The sequence below is a fragment of the Pimephales promelas genome, chromosome 17 (assembly GCF_988280905.1).
Source record: "Pimephales promelas chromosome 17, fPimPro1.hap1.1, whole genome shotgun sequence".
Lineage (NCBI taxonomy): Eukaryota > Metazoa > Chordata > Actinopteri > Cypriniformes > Leuciscidae > Pimephales > Pimephales promelas.
The window spans coordinates 30,603,842-30,627,852 of NC_142785.1; the positions used below are offsets into that span (position 1 = coordinate 30,603,842).

General features: G+C 40.1%; 1 protein-coding gene across 14 annotated transcripts in view; it reads left to right on the forward strand.

The window, feature by feature from the left end:
- The window catches only part of ebf3a (EBF transcription factor 3a), a 102,442-nt gene that overhangs the window by 69,670 nt on the left and 8,761 nt on the right, over positions 1-24,011 (forward strand). For 9 of the 14 annotated variants that reach the window (XM_039665355.2, XM_039665348.2, XM_039665359.2 and 6 more), the window contains exons 9-11: positions 2,748-2,881; positions 3,864-3,990; positions 20,433-20,521. In XM_039665355.2, coding sequence (XP_039521289.1) covers positions 2,748-2,881; positions 3,864-3,990; positions 20,433-20,521 — 350 coding nt within the window. The remainder of the gene's footprint in view (positions 1-2,747; positions 2,882-3,863; positions 3,991-20,432; positions 20,522-24,011) is intronic. The other 5 variants (XM_039665349.2, XM_039665351.2, XM_039665353.2 and 2 more) reach the window with 1 other exon arrangement.

The following is a 24,011-nucleotide window of genomic DNA, read 5'->3' on the forward strand; positions in this document are numbered from 1 at the left end:
TGTATTAGTAAAATGTTGCATGTGAGTAGCATGCAATTATCATATTGTAATAATAATAAGAAAAAATTATAATAATTGTGTAAAAATGCAGTAATGTTTGGTTGCGACAACTATATAATATTTTAAAAGCATGATAACCCCCCAAATAAATACTACAGATGTTGGCAAATATATATTAGGCGATTCATATTTTCCATGCATACAGAAAATGAATATGTCAGTATGCAATTCCGAACATAACCTGAGCCACATCCCCTGCTAAATTGTCCCCCCTTGTTAAAACACGTTCCTGCCCGTCACTTCCTAGTGGAGTGTTGAACTTGGCCTCTCCGGGCCGCCATAGACCATGTCTGCTTTCTCCAATTTCCATCATCCGCTTGAGTGCATTTCGCACGTATATCATTAGCTGACGAACACAGGCTGTGTAATTCACTCCTTTATGCTTCCCATTCAACACATGTTCCCTCTCTATATTCAAGCAGAATGTATGCAAATGCTCGGCGGCGGAGAGGGGAGCGGTCTGGCAGCCCTTTCTCTAGGACGGCGGGGGGAGCGTTGCGAATTCCGAGGCAATGCGTGGTGATCTCAGGCCACAGCTGCCAGACTGCCCCTCTCGTGGGCCCGTTCTCTCCTCGCGCACGCGCGCACACACACTCACGTGCACCAGCCCCTTCCTTCTGCTCACCTACACAAAGTAAATTTGTTTACTGTAATTTTTGGTGAATGATTTGCTATAATTGGTTGCGCTGATGAAGGTCAGTCCCTATGAGGAGTCGTGTCTGTCTTTGGAGACTTGATCCTCTTTCAAACGCTCTGCCTGCAATTAAGAAAAGCAAATGTCATTCCCAAGCCTCAGAAATGAAAATTTGTATGAACTTATTAGCATGAAGTCAACAGCTCTAGTTAAGGGCAAGCTCCCAGTGTGTGTGTATGTGAGAGAGAGAGAGAGAGAGCGAGCTCAGGGCTTCTGGTGCTCTGGGAGCTGAGAGGAATGAGTAAATATAACCTCCACTAGTCCAACATTAAGGCAAACAAAGAGAGCTGCCTTGTCTGGGCTGTTCTACACAACAATACCTAATGTTGATTAACTAGGGCTGCTAGAACAGCAGAGAGACAGGGGAGAGAAACACCTGCACACACAAGGGCTTAACCCCACAGGTTTACCTCATGTAACGGTCATAAATATACCATTTATTGCATTATTGGTGGAGCTTATTACGTACTTGAACAAACCCCTAACCTTACGTCTTCAATTTCGACACGTAACATGTTATTCACCTTGGGAAGGATTATACGGGAAGTACAGGATATACATATTAGACTATATATACAGTATACACACAAAATTGGTGGGAATATAATAATATTATAATTATGTATGAACTATGTATCAACAGCCAATCCCTATTGTCAGTTATTCAACCATTTCTATTATAATATTATTCAATTCTGATTAAATCATTTCAAAATGTTAATTTCAAAAAAAGTTAACAGTGATTTTGCATTTAAATCATTAAAATAAATAAATAATGTGAGAGCAGCATTAGTATTGGCGTATTGAATAGTTTTTGGGTTATAAAATGATGTCAGAGTCTGCGGGCTGATGAAAATGATGTCAGACACTTTTAATGGAGGGGAGAGATTTTAAGCTGAGAGGGTTTCCAACCATCTTCTGTGCATTATTAATAACCTCTCCGAGACCTTAAAATCTAAAAGCACAATGCCATTGTTTTTCCCTGGAAAAGAATCGAAACGAGTGAGGCCTGGAAAGCCGTAAAACAAAATGAAAACAGCTCAAGGTGAAGGGCTACTGTTGCGGTTGAATTGTTGGCCAGTATGAGCAGTGTGTTGTCATATTCGCGGGAGTTCGTATTCAAAAGGTGCTTTGGAGGGGGTGGCAGAACAGAGTCAACAGAGTGAAGAGGAAAAGCTGATCAAAGCACACAGCGCTAAGATGTTAACGGGGGGGTCGAGTCGCCCTAGGCCTCCGACCGCTTACAACCGTGGTGGTGTTGACTCCGCAGGGGTGGAGGGGGGGCAGGCCGTACAATAATGTATGCTAACTTCTCGACAAAGGCGGGGTCAGACCCACAATCTCGTTCTCTCATTTAAGAACACGTGTACTTCACCATTAGCACGGTAGCTTACCGATTTGAACCTTAAACTCACAAATCGCCCCTAAAATCTGATTTTAAAGACCCCAAAAGGCAAAAAGTACTCATTACCAAAAGATAAGAGACACTGGGAGATAAAGGGTTGGGAGAGAGGAGAAAGTTGGAAGTTTTTAAACCAAAGGCAAGGTTTGCAGATAAAAAGCCTCGACCCAATTAGCAGGCGCATGAAAAATCGAAGTCGCGCTTTTTTTGCCGTCCCGCCGCCCGTGCTTTGCTCCACGACCTTTTGATTGACTGATCTCAGATCTGTGAAAGCCGGACAGATAAATCGACGGTCCTAGCCGTGCACGCGGTGCTTAATCATCAGCAACGGCAACGTATCTGTACGCCGGTTTATCTGGCAAACGGACACTGGCCGCATCAGTCGATGTTTTCTTTGTGTTAGCCAACAGTTTAATGGCTGACTTCCACACAGAAGAGTTGATGTACAACGCAGGCCTTTTGTTTTCACGTGGCCCAAATCATTCATGCTTCGTTTATTTTAGGGTTTCATTATCCTCAGCGTGAGAATGATCTGCATGTGTCCACACAAAAACAGGATCCTGAGTTGTGCTTTTTTGGTTCTGTTATAAGCAGCTACCCCGTGCATAAAGGCCATTAGCCCGAGTGAAGGCTGGACCACTGGAGGAGCTACGGTCATCATCATCGGCGATAACTTCTTCGATGGACTACAGGTCGTGTTTGGCACCATGCTAGTATGGAGTGAGGTAAGACTTTGGCATAAAACCAGATAATTCATTTTATCGTGCACGAGATATTTGCCCAGCCGTGTATTCCTGTAACAGCCTTCTAATGAACTTCATTAGATTCTATAAAAAGTGATTACGTGAAAACTGTGATTATACACAGTTTATGAAGCCCCGCTTCTACCGGTTTAATGCAATTATGCTGCCGTCCGTTTATTGTCTCTGTACATTTACTTTTTGTTCATTTCACGCCACATAAACATATAAATAAGAGTGAACTAAAGGGATGCCGAAGCTGCGTCGTAATTAGTTTGGCGCTAATAAAGATTTCAGGTTAGTGTGTTCCTTTATGAGTTGATAAAGCTGTCTGGCACATATTTGTCGGTCGGAGCCTCAACGAGCCGATGAGCGTTTGTTTATTCGATTTTATTTTATTATTTTTCTTCTCCTAGTTTAATCACAAGAGCAGATAAGGAGTTAGATAAACAAACTGCATGCTAAACAGCCTCACAATAAGTCCACAGAGGCCTCCGCCGCGTTCCTTGCCGAACCGTGAGGTCTTGCAAAACAATTGAACAATTAGGGGTGAAATATCTCAGAGGGGGAAAAACGAGCGAGGGAAAACAGTGAAGGAAAGACATATGGAGGTGATTTTAACAGGACTCCTGCCCCTTGGCCTTTCTTGGGCTCAGTGCAATCCAAGGACTATTTGCTGACGTTACCTCTAAAGCGAGGACAAATAAAGTTACTTTACCACTCAGGCGTTCAAATCTATGCAACAATTAGCATGGTCCTAACCGAGCTTGCCCACTGTCTTTCTGAGCACTATAAGATCTTTCTGCTCAATCAACACGAAACTTATGGGCCAGATTTACTTATGAAGGTTTAGTTTCTGACAAATAGGGAGCTCATTGGTTTAATGTTTTCAGTGGCAGTTTCTCAAAACTATACAATTGGTGTAGTTTCCATGGTCCTAACCAAGGTTACCCAATCTCTCTCAAAGCTCATTACGCCCCATGCCATCCGAGTGCAGACCCCTCCAAGACACATCCCGGGCGTCGTAGAAGTCACCCTGTCCTACAAGTCAAAGCAGTTCTGCAAAGGTGCGCCGGGACGATTCGTGTATACAGGTGAGTTGCAGTCATATCAGTTGCTTTTTGTTTGGGTTCCCTCCATTCTCTCAAGTCTTTGGCTTCATGCTTAAGTGCTGGACCCCAACCGGTGTGAGATGCATGCCTCTGTAACCCTATATCATAACGCAGACCAATGGAGTTGGGGGAGGCTGCCAACTCCAGTTAATCTCAAATCCGGACAACACATCTCTGACCCTTTCTCCTGCACCCTTTGCACAAAAACACTAGTGTTTCTTGGTGGCCAGGTTACTCATGTGTGGATACGTAGCTCACAAGGTTGTGCTTTGTGTGTCTGGGTGGATTGTGTTTTTACGTGGTCTTAGATGAGCGTAATCTCTCCCTCGGTACAGCTGATACTGGGGGTTACACGGTCACACCGTGTTTGACCTGGAAGCAGTGTGTCAGATACCAAATTGAGTAGGACAATGAGATAATCATCAGGAATTACTCTCACACTCAGGAATGTCAAGGAGAGAGAGAGAGAGAGAGGGAGAGAGAAAATGACACAGAGAGAGAGAGAGAGAGAGAGAGAGGGAGAGGTGAGGATGGGGCCCCGGTCCCCCCAGGCAGCTGTTCCCCATCTCAACCCCACCGAGGCTGCGGGCCGATTCTCCCTCCCACATTTAACCCTCTCAGCAGGGGCAGGGCAGAGGCCAACGAGCCCCTGCGATAATGAAACCCGAGAACACAGGGCCGGCTAATACCAGACCTGCTCAGACATTAATGTCTGCCATCGTTAAAGCCGCAGAGACTCGGGAACTAAACATGTGCTAATGCTAATAAGCACAAAACAGGGAGTCAGTGTCAAATTCAGCACACATTACAATGTTATGACGAACATTTGTGTCATCAACCCTAACAAAAAATGACCGTGGTTAACCTCGTTTACGACCAAAGTTTCTGTGTCCGAAACCAAAACTGCTGTTTTGCTGCCCAGTCAGTCTGAACCTACAGGGTTGTGGGTTATTCGCCAACTATTCTTCTTCTTTTGCATCTTTTCTTCTTTTGATTTAGAATCTGTGATTCAGATTTGATATTTTAATTTCTTTTTATCAGAATCTTTGACTTGGATGTGAGAAAATTTCACATTTTCTGAATTGTCAACATTTCTGAATCAAAAGATAGTGAAAGTTACAGTATACATTTACTATGGTCTATCTATCTATCTATCTATCTATCTATCTATCTATCTATCTATCTATCTATCTATCTATCTATCGAGTGCTATCATCCATCCATCCATCCCTATCTATCTATCTATCTATCTATCTATCTATCTATCTATCTATCTATCTATCTATCTATCTATCTATCTATCTATCTATCTATCGCTATCATCCATCCATCCATCCCTATCTATCTATCTATCTATCTATCTATCTATCTATCTATCTATCTATCTATCTATCTATCTATCTATCTATCTATCTATCGAGTGCTATCATCTATCCATATCTATCTATCTATCTATCTATCTATCTATCTATCTATCTATCTATCTATCTATCTATCTATCTATCTATCTATCTATCTATCTATCTATCTATCTATCTATCGCTATCATCCATCCATCCATCCCTATCTATCTATCTATCTATCTATCTATCTATCTATCTATCTATCTATCTATCTATCTATCTATCTATCTATCTATCTATCTATCTATCTATCTATCTATCTATCTATCTATCTATCGAGTGCTATCATCCATCCATCCATCCCTATCTATCTATCTATCTATCTATCTATCTATCTATCTATCTATCTATCTATCTATCTATCTATCTATCTATCTATCTATCTATCTATCTATCTATCTATCTATCTATCTATCGCTTTCATCCATCCATCCATCCCTATCTATCTATCTATCTATCTATCTATCTATCTATCTATCTATCTATCTATCTATCTATCTATCTATCTATCTATCTATCTATCTATCGAGTGCTATCATCTATCCATATCTATCTATCTATCTATCTATCTATCTATCTATCTATCTATCTATCGCTATCATCCATCCATCCATCCCTATTTATCTATCTATCTATCTATCTATCTATCTATCTATCTATCTATCTATCTATCTATCTATCTATCTATCTATCTATCTATCTATCTATCTATCTATCTATCTATCTATCTATCGAGTGCTATCATCTATCCATATCTATCTATCTATCTATCTATCTATCTATCTATCTATCTATCTATCTATCTATCTATCTATCTATCTATCTATCTATCTATCTATCTATCTATCTACTGAGTGCTAAAAATACAGTTTATATATACAGTATATATGTGTTTATACTGTATAATTATATTGCCTAAGTTTACGGGAGGCCTTTATAGAAGACAATCCTGCATCTGTCACCCCCACCTTCCCCTGTCTTCATGAAATGTTTGTTTGTTTTCCCTCACTGATCCTTGTTCCTGCTCATCAGTGAGGAGATATAATTACTGGCGGAGATTTTGAGGACTTAGTTAATTATCCCCTCGAATTAAAGAAGAGAAGTCACAGACTACACGCCCCGTCCCTCTCATCTTCTGAACTCCAATCCCCATAATGCCTCACCTCCCTCTCTGAGGTCACAAATGACAGGCAAATCAGAACACACACACACCACACACACACACACACACACACTAGACTGGATTCATGTCATGCTGTTATAAGGCTTTATCAAACTGGTTGACATTTTAAGTCAATTAAATTCCCATTCAAAGCTTATTTATTAATGAACGTTATTAAAAGCCTATATCAAAAACAGTACTTGTAATTATTGTAATCATGATTATTTTCTTTTAGCAAAAGGTCAGAGCTGTATTTTGCTTGTTTTGTTCTTTCTATATTTCAATTTTTTTCTCTCTTCTCCTATTTTCAATTCTTAAACTCTTGTAAGTGATATTGATCTAAACAAATTGCTCGACTTTATGCCTGTAATTAGTTCATAAACCGCCGCTTTGAACTGGAAATGCTAAAAGCGTCTGCCAGTTTTACCTCTCTCTCTCTCTCTCTCTCTCTCTCTCTCTCTCTCTCTCTCTCTCTCTCTCTCTCTCTCTCTCTCTCTCTGTGTTTGTTTGTGTGTATTTGCCAAATTGTGTAAGTGTCGGATATTGTACAAGATAATTTTTAAATAGTTATATACGGTGTTTTTGTTGGCCGTTACAACATTTCATGCTGACCACCCTCTTTTTGTCGGAGTCAGACACACCCTCGCTCTCATCTGATACATCACGGCCAATTAAATACTGTGCCGTGACCTCCTTTTGCAGGGGCGTATACGCTCAGATATGGGTCTGATCATTACTAGCATACAGCAACCATCTGTTGAGGGATGTATGCTGTGATTTACAATTTACTGTGCGTTAAATGCATATGTATATTATTATATATTATCATATTATTATTATTATTATTATTATTATTATTATTATATATATTAGCACAATTATGACTTTTTGTTTTTATTATTTATGGAGAAAAGATTCCTTAACTGGAAAAAAAATGTTGCAAATCATAATGGTCCTAAATAAAGCCTTTAAACTAAATCTAAGTTCTTGTGATTTTGGGGTGATATGTTCTTTGCCCTGTGAATAGTGTCAGTGCTGAAGGTGTTGTAAAAGGTCCTTGGTGTTCGCTCAGATGTGGCGGCATACGCCTGTCAGAGTGCAGTGCTACTTTAAGAGTCGATAATTCTCCTCCATCATGGCCAACACAAGCCGCCTGTCTCAGAGGTCAATGCTCTTTAAACAAATTACTCTGCTCAGACTCTGAAAGCGGCTCCTAATGTCCTCCGGTACTCTCCAACGCCTCTTGCTTTGACACGGCTAAACAGCAGTGAAATTAAACACGCCGCAGAGATCCACCAAGACCAGGGGACATTAAAGACGGCCTGTGATGGGATGTCGGCATCCCGTAAGGTTACGCAAACACGCAAGAGGGTCTCCGTAGTTTATGAGCTGCCAGAACTGGGCCTAAAACAATGTGTTATTCAATAGCTATCCATTAACACTCTGATCTACCGCGTGTTTGTGTTTGTGTGTGTGTTAGTTGGGCTATTTACAGCTCTAGGCTCTTAGCGTCTTCATTTAAAAGCAAACACTGTAGTGGTTTATTGAGTCTGAATCCTTTGTATCTTTCAAAGAACTGCGTGTTCTGGTAGTTTTTTTCATCTTTAACCTTGTATGTTTGTACGATCGTGTCTTTTGTTAACACAAGGCCACCGCTGCGCCATCTGATACCTGTATTGGTTATCCATTGATCAGGTCTGGCATGGAACAGCTTGTCAGAAGGCTCCATAAAAAACGAGAGAGAGAAAAAAAATCAAAGCAGGACGGCTGTTTGTCCCTTTGCCAATAGCTCTCAACCCACGAATGCTCTCTTTAGCTGATCTAGCTATTTTAAAAAGTCCATCCAGATGTTCCCTTTAAATTCCTCATGAAATGGCTTGATGAGTGTATTTTTTTATTTTTCTTGATTTATTTCCAATTGAAATTGAATTTGATATCAGTTATAAACGATTTTATTTATTTATTTGTTTATTTAAAATAAAAAAATAAATGCATAAAATATTATATTTTAGAATAATATTATTCATATCTTATAATCTATAATAATTATCTATAATATAATCTGATATATACTATCATATGTTGCCTTAAAATTTTAAGTTCATTGAAATGGAAAAATTGAGTTAATACAATGAAGGAGATAAGTCAGTATAATTACAAATCAAATTCGAAATATGTTAAATTAATATATATATATATATATATATATATATATACAATTCTCTATGTAAATGTAGTTATTTAACAAATATATTGTATTTGATTATTTTTACTTGACAGTACAGTTTTGATTTTTGCTTTAAGCTGCTATCAGAATTGCCACTTTTTTCCCCCACAAAACCTTTTGTGGGGGAAAAAAGTGGAGACTTGATCTCAAAAGTACCTTAAAAGATCAGCAGGAACATCCCTATAAACAAGTTGGAATGACAGATTGTCATGGGAATACATTACGTCCATATCTATGACCCAAATTTGGAGGCAGCAATGATCTCCTTTGGCTCCTAATAAGGGGAAAGTGAGAGATATGAATTAAGATATATATGTATGTGAGCGCTCCAGCTCTAATAGACACTTTAAAGGAGGCAGGCCTCCAGAGCGCTTTTACAAACGATTCTCAACAATGACACCCGCCATAAATAAAGCTCAACGTCGGACTCTAATTGCATCAAAGCTATTGCTTTCTATTTAGGCACGGTCACTGGTGACCACGGCCTTAACGCTCCACCGGAGGCCGGGGAGAGAAGGAGAAAGAGGAATAGAGACGTACGGCAGGAGCTATCACCCTTCAAGACTATTTGTCCTAATCAGTGACACCCATTTACCAGAATTGGCGAAAATGAACTATACTTCACACAGAAATTGTACACTTACTGGCCTTCATTTGTCACGGCACATTCGAGGGCCGGTAAACTTTTCCCTTCCTCCGATGGGATTGTAGACATGCATCAAAATGTTAAAAAATGATTTGCGAGGGAGGCCCGTCAGACATTTGTCAGAACCCGGGAACATTATTTGCTAATTTCAAAACCTGCGGCGTGACAGGGTGCTTCGTCTTTTAACCCGCCGTGACCGATCTGGACTCTTTCTGTTATTAGTACGAGTCAAGCGCTTTTTCTGCTTCCTATTTCTCACTTTTTACCCCTCCCGTCTCTTTTTGGCCACTTCTAACGAGACTCATTTGTCTGTCACGCCGATGACAACGTCGCCCCGTTCGGCTCCCCGAGACTCTGACCACAGCGTGCTCTCTGGGCTCTCCAAGGGCTCCAAACTCCCGGCCTGTTGATTGGCCGGCGGCCCTGATAAATCACAAAGTTTCCTTGTCAAGGTGAAGGTATCGACTCAACTGCGCTGAAACTGACAAAACGCACAGAGGAGGAGACGGTCATTTATCACAGCACAAAAGGACAAAGGGGTCATCTCGCCCCTTCACTCACTCGGCCCATCTCGATCCTGGCACACCGGATCCAAACGCTGGTCTTCATTAGACTAATTACTGACATTTAGAGGCAATTAACCTCTGACGCAAGTGTTTCGAAATTGTAAAGAGTGGATTTTTTCCCTTTCCCCTCCGTTCTGCAGTTCGTCCACTTCCCGAGGAAGAGGACGATCTTCTAGCGGGGTCTCTGTTAGCAGATTGGGAGGGGGCGGTTGGAAACAGGAAAGATGGTAAACAAATCTAAACGCTGGCACATGAAACGGCATATCAGCGAATTATCAGCCAGCCGTTTGCACTGGGCTATCTGTCCATCAGACACTCGTCCCCACCCACTGCCTTTGGCCTCGCTGAGCACGGGCTGCATCTGATAGGACCGCACACACACACACACACTACCAGAAGTAATCAGTAGCAGGGAGGAAATGTAAACAGAGGTGTTTGAACGCAGTCCAGGAGTCGTCTCCATCATGTTCACTACATCAAGAACAACACAACTGTCTTTCACACTCAAGAGTGCATAAACGAGTTCTACATGGAGGAAATCCACTCCTTTTCTCTATATTGTTTACATTAAACGCAGTTCAATTGAATTAAAATTATTTTTGGACAGAAAAGCATAGAACTAAACATTTCAGTTATAAAAGAAAGTTGACTTTACATCCTTATATGGAAGCTTTGAAGTTTATGTTACTACGTACAGTCACAATGAATTAACGACTTTCAGAGTCTGTTATTCAGATTCACATTTTGGAGATTCGGATTAAAAATGATGAAAATGATTAAAAATTTGAATCAGAATCAAAGGTTCTGAATCAAAAGAAGGACATCTTTTAAAGTCACACTCATGAATTAAAAGGAGCTAATTGTTCAAAATTATATATTTTAAATGTAATCCTTTTTTCAATCAAATTTTACATTTTTTAATGGAAACGTCTTCTTTACTTCTCAATTGCGCTCTTCTCTAATGATACAAGTGTACTGGGGAACTGCTCACTTATAACTAGAACCAAGAACTGAGTCCTTCCCAGCAGATGAGAATTTTTCTTCTCAGACAGTTGTTTGAGAAATATTATTACTTCAGAGAGGAGCGCGCCATTATTGTGAGCAATGTCACACCATTGGGGATTGTGGTGATATTTTAACGCAATATTGTGACAAGCTACAACTCTATAATAAGCAGAGGTCCAAAAAAGATTTAGTCAACCTCTGCATGTGCTGGAAGGGTCGAATGAACCTTCTCTCCTTAAAGAGAGTTGCACTGGAGTGATTTGGGTATAATTGGCCCTGCTGGTTGCTATTTTGGCTCGGTCCATTTTTTTTTTTTTTTTTTTACCTCTGGCAGCTTTAAATAGGTTTGTCCTCACTAAGTCAGAGAAATTAGTCATGCTCCAGTGGCCAGCACTCCTCTGATGGATGGGGCGCTCTCTCGTTCCCAAACATCTTCCCGTGTGCCGCCCTCTGACCCGGGTCCAACCCGTGCGCCTCATTCATCGCCAAATTTATTTATAGATTAATGAGAGAAGCCACAAAGTATTGACCGGCAGAGGAAAACACAACTCATCTCGAATGAGGACGAAACGCAGCAATAATTTAGCGGCCATCGATTTTTTTTACCCCTCCCAACTTCATCCATGTATCGATCTTCATTTTACAATATTCGTTTGCGTCTGCGATCGGCGGGACCCGATTGGATTTGATATCGGCGAGCCGCTGGAGTCAGGAGGTGAGTCACATGGATTGAAAATGCTGACAAAAGGAGGAAGAAAAGAGAAATGGAAGGGGTGGAGGACTTTTTTAACCTTCCTTGTTACAGAAATAGACTTGAAATGTAATTTCTGTCAGGGAAATAAAATATGAAGGGCCTAGATCGTGAAAGTGGGCTTCTCTTGTCCTGTCGACACTTTATCGGTGGCTCGAGCGGCCCCCACTCTCTCTCTCTCTCTATCTCATCATCATGCCTGTATCGGTTCAAAGTTCATGAAATTTCTATGAGCATTGATCTGCCACCATTGATTTTTTTTCTCCCACACTCTTTTTTTTTTCACGCCGCAGATCTTTGAAATTTTAATTTCCGGAGTATCTGAATTTCTCGGAGATGAAATAGCTTCCTCGGAGACAGCTGGCAATAAAATGAAGAAGTTAGCGCCATGTCGAAGAGCTCCAGCTCTCTCTGTTCTCTGAAACCCCCACTTCTTCCTTATATTGCTCTTTTTCTTGCTCAAATCAGGCTTGAAATTCAAAGCATTGCAATAGCACAAAACTAGTCAGCCATCAGCTAATTTCTCCCCTTTTAGTTGTCTATGCCTCATTCTTTTCCACTTTAATCCCAAAAATCGCTTTTCATTTGGTTTATCACCTAGTCCGCTTTGTAGTCGACTAACATTATCAGTCTTTTTTTTCTAATAAAGCATTTATATACTGCTAGTCAAAAGTTGTAGAGACCAAAATGTCAAACATTTTAAAAATCTATTTATATAAAACACATGTAAGAACACCCTGTGTGTTTATATGTGTATTAAAACATCTATGTACACTCTAAACAATGCTGGGTTGTTTCAACCCAATTTTGGGTCAAATATGGACAAACCCAGCCATTAGGTTACATTTTTAATCCAACGTTTGGGTTTGTCCATATTTCACCCAAAATTGAGTTAAAACAACCCAGCATTTTTTAGAGTGTATGTTTTTTTTGTTTACATATTACAGAGAAAGGTTTCAATTTTGAGATGCATGGCAGCTGCTAGCATGTCTCTCTTGTTAAAGGGATACTTCGATGTTCTGATATTTAGAAGAATATCAGTAACCAGACAGTTTCTGGTCTCATTGACTTCAATAGTAGTAAAAAATATATACTATGGAACTTGAGTCAATGAGACCAGAAGCTGTCTGGTTACTGATATTCTTCTAAATATCAGAAAATCGGCTGAATGGATTTGAAATTGGTAAAACTCAACTGTTTAACTCTGAGGGAGTTGTAAAATGAGTCTATTTCCAAAAAAAAAAAAAAAAAAAAGTGGAGTATCCCTTTAACAGCTAAAAAAAAGTTCTTAGTTCTTCTCTCAGATTATATTTCATGTCAAATAAATTCTAATTATGAAAGTGCTCTGTTTTTGGGAAAGTTACTGAATTATTACTACATCTTGGTTGGGCACTTACAGGAAGATGATCATAATTGAAAAGAAAATTGACCTCATTTAGACTGAAATCCAGCAGCTGTGCTGGAACAAATGAATGTTTTCCTGTTTTTATTATGCTGCATTACACTCAGAAACTCGTCTTGCCCTTTGATGCTTTTCCTTTTTTTCCCCTTCCTTGTATGTCTCTGTAGCTTTCCTTTCCACGTTTTTGTTTTCGCAGAGCATGTTGACAACAGTCAGGCATTCCCGGTTTCCCTTAAGAAACCAGAGATGGGCAGCACTATTACAATTCTCTCTCCGCTTTAAAATATCCAGTGTTTCCCCTTTCTGATTTGTGTTTGTAGAAGTTAAAAAAAAGTGGAAAAGTGGTTCTTGATGGTGGAGGTGGGGCGGAGATAAGCTCGCAGCAGTTAAGGATAATTAGACAAAGTAATAGAGAGCAACAGCCAGAAAGCCATTCATTATCAGAGCCAAAGATACACACTTATCATCATCATGGGATGTAATGGACGTCTGGAATGCAAGCAGTTTTTTTTTTTAACCAAATATAAATAATTTGAATAGAATTGATTGTAGAATTCAAGTAGATTGCAATTCATAACTGTTGTTTATATTTCATTTTCCAGTTTGAATTACCAATAAAGTCTTATCAAACAACAGAGGCATTTCCAAAGAATATATATTATCATTTATGCATTAACCCTTGTGCTGCATTAGATTTTTACACCGTTGAGTGCATTAAGGACCAAAAATGGCCAGATATTAAACGTTGCCTAAAATATTATATATTCTTATTATTTTCCACTTTTACCAAGTTAAATCTTTTAACCAGCATCAGTCCTCATCATAACTACCAAAAATGTATTCAATTTCAGGATTTTAACCCTTTAATTACCAGTTTTGTTTGCGAAACCATCGATTTGTATAAGAGGAAAAAACACAAAAATTCAATTATTTTCAATAAACTAAATGCAAAGAGAAAACTTTAGATTTGGATTATCACAGTCCCACTTTGCAAAAAATCCCACTTAGCACGTTAGAGACCAAAAATGGCCACCTATTAAACATTGCCTATTGCCTAAAATAAGGTGCATTTCCACCCATAGGGAATAAATATGTAGTGACGTCATCTGGTGGAATACACTATATAATGCAAATATAATGCTTTTGCTTCAAAATGAAAGGATGTTTGTGCAAAAATCATGTTTCATGTATTACTGACAGCCTCAGATTTAAACAACGTTTTAATGGGTTTCAATGGGCCATTTTTGGTCTTTATGGTGCTGAGTGTTACTATTTGATCTACACAGTGTGTGTTATACATATTTTGCAAAATGGGATCACATTTTTTACATGTATCCAAAAAGTCACAATTTTGCCAAATTTCATACCATTTGCATTAAAACAGCCAAAATGGTCAAAGAAATTAAACTGCAAAAGACCAAAAATGTCCCTAATGCAGCATAAGGGTTAAGTAATAGATGGAATAACCCTTACCCAGAATGCTTAAGTCTTCAAAACAAATCTCTTTTACACACACCCCAAGAAACTGTCTTTTCTTATCTATTTTTTTTAGCTTTTTTTTTGAGAAACGTCAATTGAATATCCTTTCCTGCTTCAGAATTTGACCATATTCAAATCTTTTCTAGAGAAAATGACCTATACAGTTTTTACAGTGCATCAAGTGAGTTTTCTCCGTCTCGTAACTTTGCGAATCCGCGCGGCTGCGCTTTTATTGTGATTGATCGCGATCGTGTCACTTCCCTGTGATGTTACTATGGGACGCTTCTCTTATTGCTAAATAAAAACGTGTCACAGTTTAGTATCTGCCGCACTCTAGCGTGTCAGCTTTGAAGAATGACAATATATACAGTCTGCGAGAACAAGGTCAAAACACTCAATCTTGAAATATATAGAGACGCGCGCACACATACATGTAGACACACACACACACACAGACTCTCTCTGGATGTAAAATCAGAGGCTGTTTTATGTAAAATCCCTGGCAGATTGTGCTTAACATTCTCTTTTACAAATGAGGGGTGAAAAAAACAACTAAACATGATGACCAGCCCAAGGAGCTTTAGATTTGTCATCCATCAAACGCAAACCCTTCTGTTCATTCACTCCGCTCTCGTTCGGCCCGAAAAGCATGCTAGCTCATTAGCAAGCACATTTCCCTTTTATACGGTCGGCTCCATAATTCATAACGGTCCCGTACGAGACGTGAGCCTGATTTGATTTAACGTGCTCAGTTATGCTTGAGTGCTAAACGGCGTTCAGCCCCCCTCTCTCCATTCCGGATGGATAGAACAAACAAACAGAAAATGGATGACAAATGAAGACGTAAGCAAAACACTCTGCCACTGACATACGCCAGGCTTCCAGATACTCTCACACACACAAGCAGTGGTGAGCATACAGCTCTTACACACACTCTCTCTCTCATTATCCGTGAGGTCAGTAAGCAGAATTGGGAAGAAACGGAGAGATCAATACAAATTATCCCTGAGCAAACCAGCGCTGACAGCCTGAATTGCAGCATATGTTTACCCAAAATCGGGCAATTTATCTTAATATCAGCAAGGTAATGCGGAACAGGTGAAAGGTCACCTACTCTCCCCACCTCATAATTACCCAGCTCTAAAACAGGAAAGTGCTATTGATTGGCCGAGCCTGGGGCTGGGGGGCCGGCTCAAAGGCCAGTGGGAGGGGCTAAGCCTCAGGCTTGGGCTGAAAGAGAAAGAGATAGAGAGTGTGTACGTTGTAAACGTTTAATAGTTCAACAACAGCAGTGAAGGAGAAGGCAAGATGCTTGCAGGAGTCTGTCTGGATTTAAACTGTTATTGCGCAATCTGTTCTCCATATTTCCCAGCTGGCCCAGTAGCACTGATACCCCCCACACACACACCAACACCACATCTGTTTCTCCTTCTCTGTTATTTTTATCAATTTGATGTGTTTGTAATCACAAAAGTCCTCCCTTTATAAAACTTGTATCATAGTAACCAACGTTTCCACTTAAATATTACGTGTAATAGAGTTATTAGTGGTGTTTCTTAAGACACTTAGTTCACTCACCCCCATGTCATCCAAGATGTCCACGTCTTTCTTTCTTCAGTTGAAAAGAAATTAAGGTTTTTGATGAAAACATTCCAGGATTTTCTCCATATAATGGACTTCATTGGGAACCAAACGGTTCAAGGTCCAAATGAAAGTTTCAGTGCAGCTTCAAAGGGCTTTAAACGACTTATCAAGGACCCTTCGAGTCATGACTCGAAAAAAGATTTGTTCATTTTGATGAACGAGTTTGAACAGGAGAGTCATGAACGTGCACCACAGAACAGAGCAAGGCGAGCATTTGTGCTTTTAAAACTTAAACTTTTATATTTATTTTTGAAATGAGCGATCGTTTTGCTTGATGAGACCCTTATTTATCGTCTGGTGTCGTTTAAAGCCCTTTGAAGCTGCACTGAAACTCTCATTTGGACCTTGAACCGTTTGGTTCCCATTGAAGTCCATTATATGGAGAAAATCCTGGAATGTTTTCATCAAAAACCTTAATTTCTTTCCGACTGAAGAAAGAAAGACATGGACATCTTGGATGTCATGGGGGTGAGTAAATTATCAGCAAACTTTTTTTTTTTTCCTTTAAATGTAAATCCAATATATTTATATTGAAGGAGGAACCTGAGCCATATCTAGAGACCAGAATCACCTGGATCAGTAAATCTAAAAACACATAAAACCCTGGCAACATAAACTGTAGATGTTGCAATTATGTTATTAAATTGAGTAATAAACTGTAATTCATTTTTATTTTATTTATTTATTGCTAATATCCATTATTTTTCCATTAGAAACTATGATCACAATTTATTTTTATTCACATCTTTTTATATCGTGATTTTCACACGGCTGTAGTTAATAATTCCTGGCGTGTTTGAGATGGAGGATCTCTGAGGTGAGGGACTGTCTTGTGCTAATGAAGGTCTCACTGACCTCTTTTACTGCATTAGCATCAGATCAATAACTGAAGAGCGTTTAGCGCCCACTGTTCCGATACATTTATCAAACGCACACATTCCTTCATCAGCAAAGCCTCAATGTCAGAGCACAGAACAACATGTTGCTGCTCGGGGCTGCATGCGCTGTGTGAAAGTGCCATCAGAACGGCTGTAAATCTGCCCGCTTTTGGGCCGTATTTAATGTCACCGAGTGCTGCTTTTATTATATGTCCCAGGGCAAATACACATCCTGAAGGGCCAGTGTCAAAAGTCCATGATCCATTTGTGTAGTCCCAGACCCCGGACATAAGAAACCAGCCAAAATGATGGATTCCCTCACATGGGCAAATTCAGGCATAATGAAGTGCTAGAATACAAACATTTACATCTACCCTCCTGTCTGGAGGAGTCGGATGGCGTCCGTCTAGGAACGAGGAAAGGGGGAGGTGAAGGTGTGTGTGAGAGAGAGCTACATCCTTGTGAAAGCCATGTCATGTAAAATCAATACGCCCGATCAATGCTTTATTAACAAGCCGACATCTTACTTCGGATTCCTGCACGCCACTTTGTCTTCAGCCGTGCAAGATGGCATGTCAAATAGCATCACCGCTGTCACACGATGACACGCATACGTGTGCGCCAAAACACAACCGGCGTCTTGATATTGATCAGATTGGATTGATTGGATTGCCGTCCCCTACTACACTTAGATGTAATTGTAGCACTTCATCATAAAGTCACCCAATTATTTCTAGGAAGTTTGCCTGTCTAATATGCTCATCTTCTCCTCTCCGGCTGTCATCTCTCATTCCCCGCTTTAGTTCTTTCTCCCCGTTTCCATCAGAGCAGAGTTCAGCAGCAAATAGCGTGCTGAGTAAGGGAAACAGACAGATTTGATCTTGTAAAAAGAAAAGACGCATTGATTCACACGGAATCATCACTGACAACGACATCTACATTCATGTCTGATAATATTTTTGTGCTGATGTTCTACTGGTTTTTTTTTGCTCCCTCTCTCTGATATCTTCCTTCTTAAAGTTGATTTTATATGTTCATTTTTATAGGCTCAACCAAAGCTATCAGTACATCTGGGCAATAGTAGATAGTGTTCAGGAAACCTGTTTGAAATCATAGACACTGCACTCTAAAAAATGCTGGGTTGTTTTAACCCAATTTGGGATAAAATATGAACAAACCCAACTATTGGGTTAAAATTGTACTTTAAAAATATAACCCAATAGCTGGGTTTGTCCATATTTTACCCAAAATTGGGTTGAAACAACCCAGCATTTTTTAGAGTGTAGATTTTTAGAGCATCTTTCCCAAGCGCTCTCGCATCAATGCACTTAAAGTTGCAATGAAACAGAAGTAGCGACGGATCTTTTCTTTCTATATTGCGACGTACATCCAAGTGTAACGGATTCTCGGAAAATAAAACGGTGTTTTCACTGAAAGGTCCAGTTTTGCCATTTTATGAGGTCAAAATATCTTTAAAAACACATGATCTAACACGCATTTAGAAAGTATAGACCATTTCACAAGATGTAAACAACACTGGTCCAGAAGCACTTCCTGTCAGTGTTGTAGTCGAGACCACCTCACTCGAGTCCGAGTCGACACTGAGACCAGAGAGAGTCGAGTCCGAGTCGAGTCCGAGACCAGAGACGGTCGAGTTCGAGTCGAGACCGAGACCAGTGAGGGTTGATTACCTAATTTACTTTTATTTACTTAGAGAAATCCTCTTTTTTTTTTTTTTTACTGAATTTACTTAAGAGTTTAAAAAATATGATCAGTTTAGGGTAAAAAGGCCACATAGTAGGTGGTGTTAAAAGTAATTTTATTACAATTTGTCATGCGCAGTTGAAAATCTAGAAAATCACCAATCACTGGGCGTGTCAATCAATTTAAAGAAATATTTTATTAACATACATTAATAATCATGAAAAATATTTTTAATTGAACTCGAGTGGACTCGGGAATAATTCCGAGTCCTAAAAAAAAAAAATGTTCGAGTACGAGTCAATTCCGAGTCCAAATGGACACGAGTCCATGACAAGACCAAGACCATTAAAATATGGTCTCAAGACCGAGTCCGAGTCTCGAGTACTACAACACTGCTTCCTGTTTCAGTTTTTTAACACTACATAAAAGCTGGGATAAAATACAACCAACAGAACATTTAAAACTGAATCAAAAAGTTAAACAAACATCTTTAAGATGTTTTCTTTACAAGTGAAATAAAGAAAACAGTTACAAACTGAAACAGGAAGTGTTTCTGGACCAGTGTTGTTTACATCTTGTGAAATGGTCTATAGATGAATTGTCATTTAATGGAGACCTAATGCTTGTCTTAGTATTGACTTTTGCAAGGACAATTGCATTCAGAAAATGCCAAAAATATTATATTTACTCCATCATTTCCTGCTGCCCATATGTTGAAAATATTTCCGCATGCTCATAGTCTAGTATGAGCATAATAGACCTCCATGCACTCTTCTAAAGCTTGTTAAACACAATGCATGCGGTAGCAGGAAGTTGAGATTATGATTCATGCACTTGTATACAGAGTAGCTATGTCTGATTTATAACCGGAGCACTTTCGTACTCAAAATTCCAATTTGAGAGGGAGGGGACGTGTGTGTGTGTGTGTGTGTGTGAAAGAAAAGATTAATTACTATTTGTGGCCAGCAATTTCATGAGGCCAGCCCCAGCACAGCTGTGAAATGATAGCGCCCTACATCAGTTTGTAGTCAACCATTCACAGATTATTAAAGCTCTATAAGATGAAGTGTTCCTCCTGCCTGCTTTGCTTTAGCGCACTATGGCGGAGAGATTGCGAGAAGGAGGGATAAATCTGAAAGGCTGCAATAGCCAGACATATGTCATCATCGCCCATTGCCATAAATCCAGCCGGTGCTTCAGGAAGTAGGACTGATACAGACTTCACAGGGTTGACAGTCGCAATCGAGTGGTGTGTGAGTGTTTGTATTAGTGTGCCTGTTTCATTCATAATGTATCCGCTAACTCCTTTAAATTTATCTGATCAATTACAGGCCTTGTTCTTCCAAATAGTCGAGGTGACAGATGTGGCTCTACGTGGCATGACAGAATATTGCACAGCACGTTATTACCTTTTATTCAAATGCTCAAACCTATCTGGAATAAAATGCATGATGGGTGCATACGTTCTCAAGAGCGAATGTAATAACGCGCAAATCTGATCATTTGTTTTGCCCGCGCGGGATGCTAACGGATGGCGTTTCTTGTTTTGCGGTTTAGCTTTGAACGAACCAACCATCGACTACGGCTTCCAGAGACTGCAGAAGGTCATTCCCAGACATCCAGGTGATCCGGAGAGGTTGCCCAAGGTCAGTGATTCTGTGTGTGTGTGTGTGTGTGTATGTGTGTGAAAGAGCTATTTATCATAGAAATGTCAAAATGGGAAACAATTCACTGGCTAGATGAGCAATCGCTTTTGGCAAGTCATCACTATGCAATCCGGCGTGTTTGGATTCCGCTGGAATCGCGCAAACTTTCGGCACGTCGAAATGGTTCAATTAAGTATTTTTCCACCCCAGTAGGCAGTGGCGATTGTAATCTAAACAGAGGCCTTTTTCAGATGGGTGATTATTTTGGTCTTGTTTTCCTTTCATTTTCCAAAGCTAGATCCAGTTTAATCTTTTGTTTACAGAGCTTTTCCGTTAAAAGTCCTTGTCTTAGCAGGTTAATAAATGAGTTCTGTGCACGTTAATATGGGCAAGCCCTCTCTCTGGGCTTTTTAGCTTCATTTATTTATTTATTCCCCACTTAAATTCCACAAACCATGCAGTTTGCCTGCGGTTCCCATGTGGTCGACTCGAATCAGAGTTCTGTTGTTTTGATGTGTGACATGAAAGACAAAGCGTGTCAGTTGGACCTTTTCTATTTCCTGTTCTTTGATTCGTCCATTTTTTTTTTTTGCTCATTTAGCTTTGATAGGATCTATGACTTGTGCCCGGCTAATAGAAAACGTGCTAATTTACCATCTGAGAGTGGCGCGGCGCCGAGGGCTTTTCTTAATAATATGTTAAGAGATTATTTTGTACTCTGTTCGTGGGTGCTGACCACCATGGAGGCCTAATAACAGATATCATACAAATATCTATTAAAGCCCAGCATGGGAGCAACCGCTATCATTAACTTCCACTGAACAGCTCTGGAACGACGCGGTCTCTGCGCCAGCGTCCCGCGGACATGCACCAAACTAAGAATCCGTAAGACTCTGTCCCGCGCCACATGATGTGTTTCAATTAAACTTGGCTCTCTGTCTCTGCGGAGGCCAATATCTGGACAGGAAATCTCATTCCAGTAAACGTTTAAACTATCCATTATCAAAAAAAATAAATAATAATAAATAAAAGCCACCCTGCTTGAGCATCTAGTGCTGAAAAAATAATAAAAAAAACATTATATATATATATATATTTTGTTTTTTTTAATTAAAAAAAATCAATAAAAAAAATGTGATGGAAATGTCTTTTTTTATCAAGTGCATTCGATCTCACTCATCTCAAATTCAGGTAAACCCACAGCACAGGGCCATCACACAAGAGCAGTTCCAATAAACAACATAAATATTTGATTTTGGCTTCTAATGGACCCAAATGTGAGTTCAGCAGCATGTAAATGAAAGTGCCAAGTGATTCATCATAGTTACCGCAGCCGTCTGCACCTCTATCGCGTTCGAGGGTCACAGCCAGCGCCACGCAAAGCAGCAATTGACCCTTACACATATTCTCAATAAGAGGCAGAGCGTCTGGGAGGAGCGGCTGCATTAGATGTTACGGGCGGGAGACAGAACGCTGTAATAAGAGGTTTCGGGGGGAGGGATGTACACAGTGTGTTAGCAATAAGGTAAAGCCATCACACTCGTGCTCGCCGCTCGACTCAGCTGTAGAGTTGATAATACGCCCCTGATATCGATTCCTGGATTGTTTTTTTTTTCCCCTTTTCCTTTTCCTTCCTTCTTTTGAGTCAGGGATCTACAATGCACACACTCTGATAGGGGGATAGTAGCAGGACAGAAAGCCAATCGCTTAAATAATATTATATACGTTGTGTTCATATGCATTAGTTGCATTAGTACAAAGTATTTCTCAATTGTTTTACTGTAACATATTCATACCATCTTATTGCAGTTTCCCTCCATAATTTTTGATCAATTCAAAATTTGCTGCTCAATACAAGAGAAGGGGTGTTCATTGAACACATTTATATATGAAGGTGGCGAGAGAGAGAGTAAAAAGTAAAAAGCAATATGTGAAGTCACTCATGTGATGAGGCAGGAGATTGCTAAAGGGACCTTCCAATCCTCTTTCTTTTAAGTCCTTGTTTGAAATCAGTGTCATCCATTTGTCTCGATATAAAACTGAGACAAACACCGGAATGAAAATCTGATCAGGCCCTATACGTTCACTTATGTGCCATCAAATAATCTTTAATGCGAATCATACAGTGGTCGGACGTATTCTCGCGTTCATCAGTTCCATTAGCCTTCGCGTCCTGTTTCAGCTCGCGAACACCAATCTATTCGGCTTTCCGTTCAATCTAATATACAAGAAAAATTATTAGAAATGCATTCATGTTGAGCAATTACCCAAGCATTAAAATTCATCTTCTCTCTCTCGGTTTTGCGAGGTAGCAACACGTATTGGCCCTGCACTTCTCAATGTATTCATCACCTCAGGCAAGAAGTAACAGAATAATTGCTTTACACTTTTATAATGACATTAGCACCTCCAGCCCCTCACCTCACTCGGCTTCTTTAACAGTGGTGATATATACCACTCAGGATACTCAAGAACGATAATAACAAGTTTTCCATTTAAACGATTCTCGTCCACCGGCGGAACAATGAGCTCTTGTAATAATAAGCCCTCGCATTTGTCACGAAACAAGCCCTGGGATCGTTTCGGGCTTAAATAGTTCTCAGTCTAACCCGGATTCTTGCGTCGATGCAGAAAAGGAAGGGGAGTCAATTACACTTAACGCCGCCGCCGCACTGAAATTTACATGGAAATGCTTTTCGAACACCGCTCACCGCTAATCATATTCTCAGCGTGAGGCCGCGAGGATGAGAGGGGCATGCTGGAACAAAACAAACTCATTCAGGGCCTCCTCCAGCGATTGGCCGATGCTTTCGACGCATATAGACTCCCACTTCAACGCACGCCGCTAAATCTGGTTCATTAGCAAACGCACATCGTGGCAAATGACAGATTAGGGCTGAGAAGACGTGACGTTTTCTTAAACTATCCTTGCGTCTCTTTCGGCCGCCATATGGACAAGAAGTTCAAGTACGAGTCTGCCGGGGTGAGGTTTCTCCGGCGTTAATTGCGATAATCGTCGGGTGAAATTGGGAGGCATGTAAGACGTCTTGTGATATGATGACTGAGATGATGAGTAATTATTAGCGGCTCAGAAAAACACTTAATCTTGCTTAGAGAGAGACTAGGACAGCTGGGTCTTTCATTGACACTACCTGCTGAATGACAAGTGTAATTCTTTATTTGTATGCAAACTAGATGCTTGCAACATGAAACGGAGCCCCCAATTTCAGAGGTAAATGCCCATTTGAAGAAGCAGTCATCCGCTTAGGCTCAGGTTTGGAGTGCGTCTCTATAAAACACACGGGCCTGTGATTAATCTTGATAAATCCAGATCCAACATGGCGCTTGTGCATGGGAATGAAATAGCCATCGAGCCATGATGAAGGCGCTCCGCGCTACGCACTCGCAAGGACAATGCCGTGAATGTGGTTACACTCAAAGTCAGCTAAAATCAAACAACAATATACCGTAGCATAATTTCCCTAAAAAG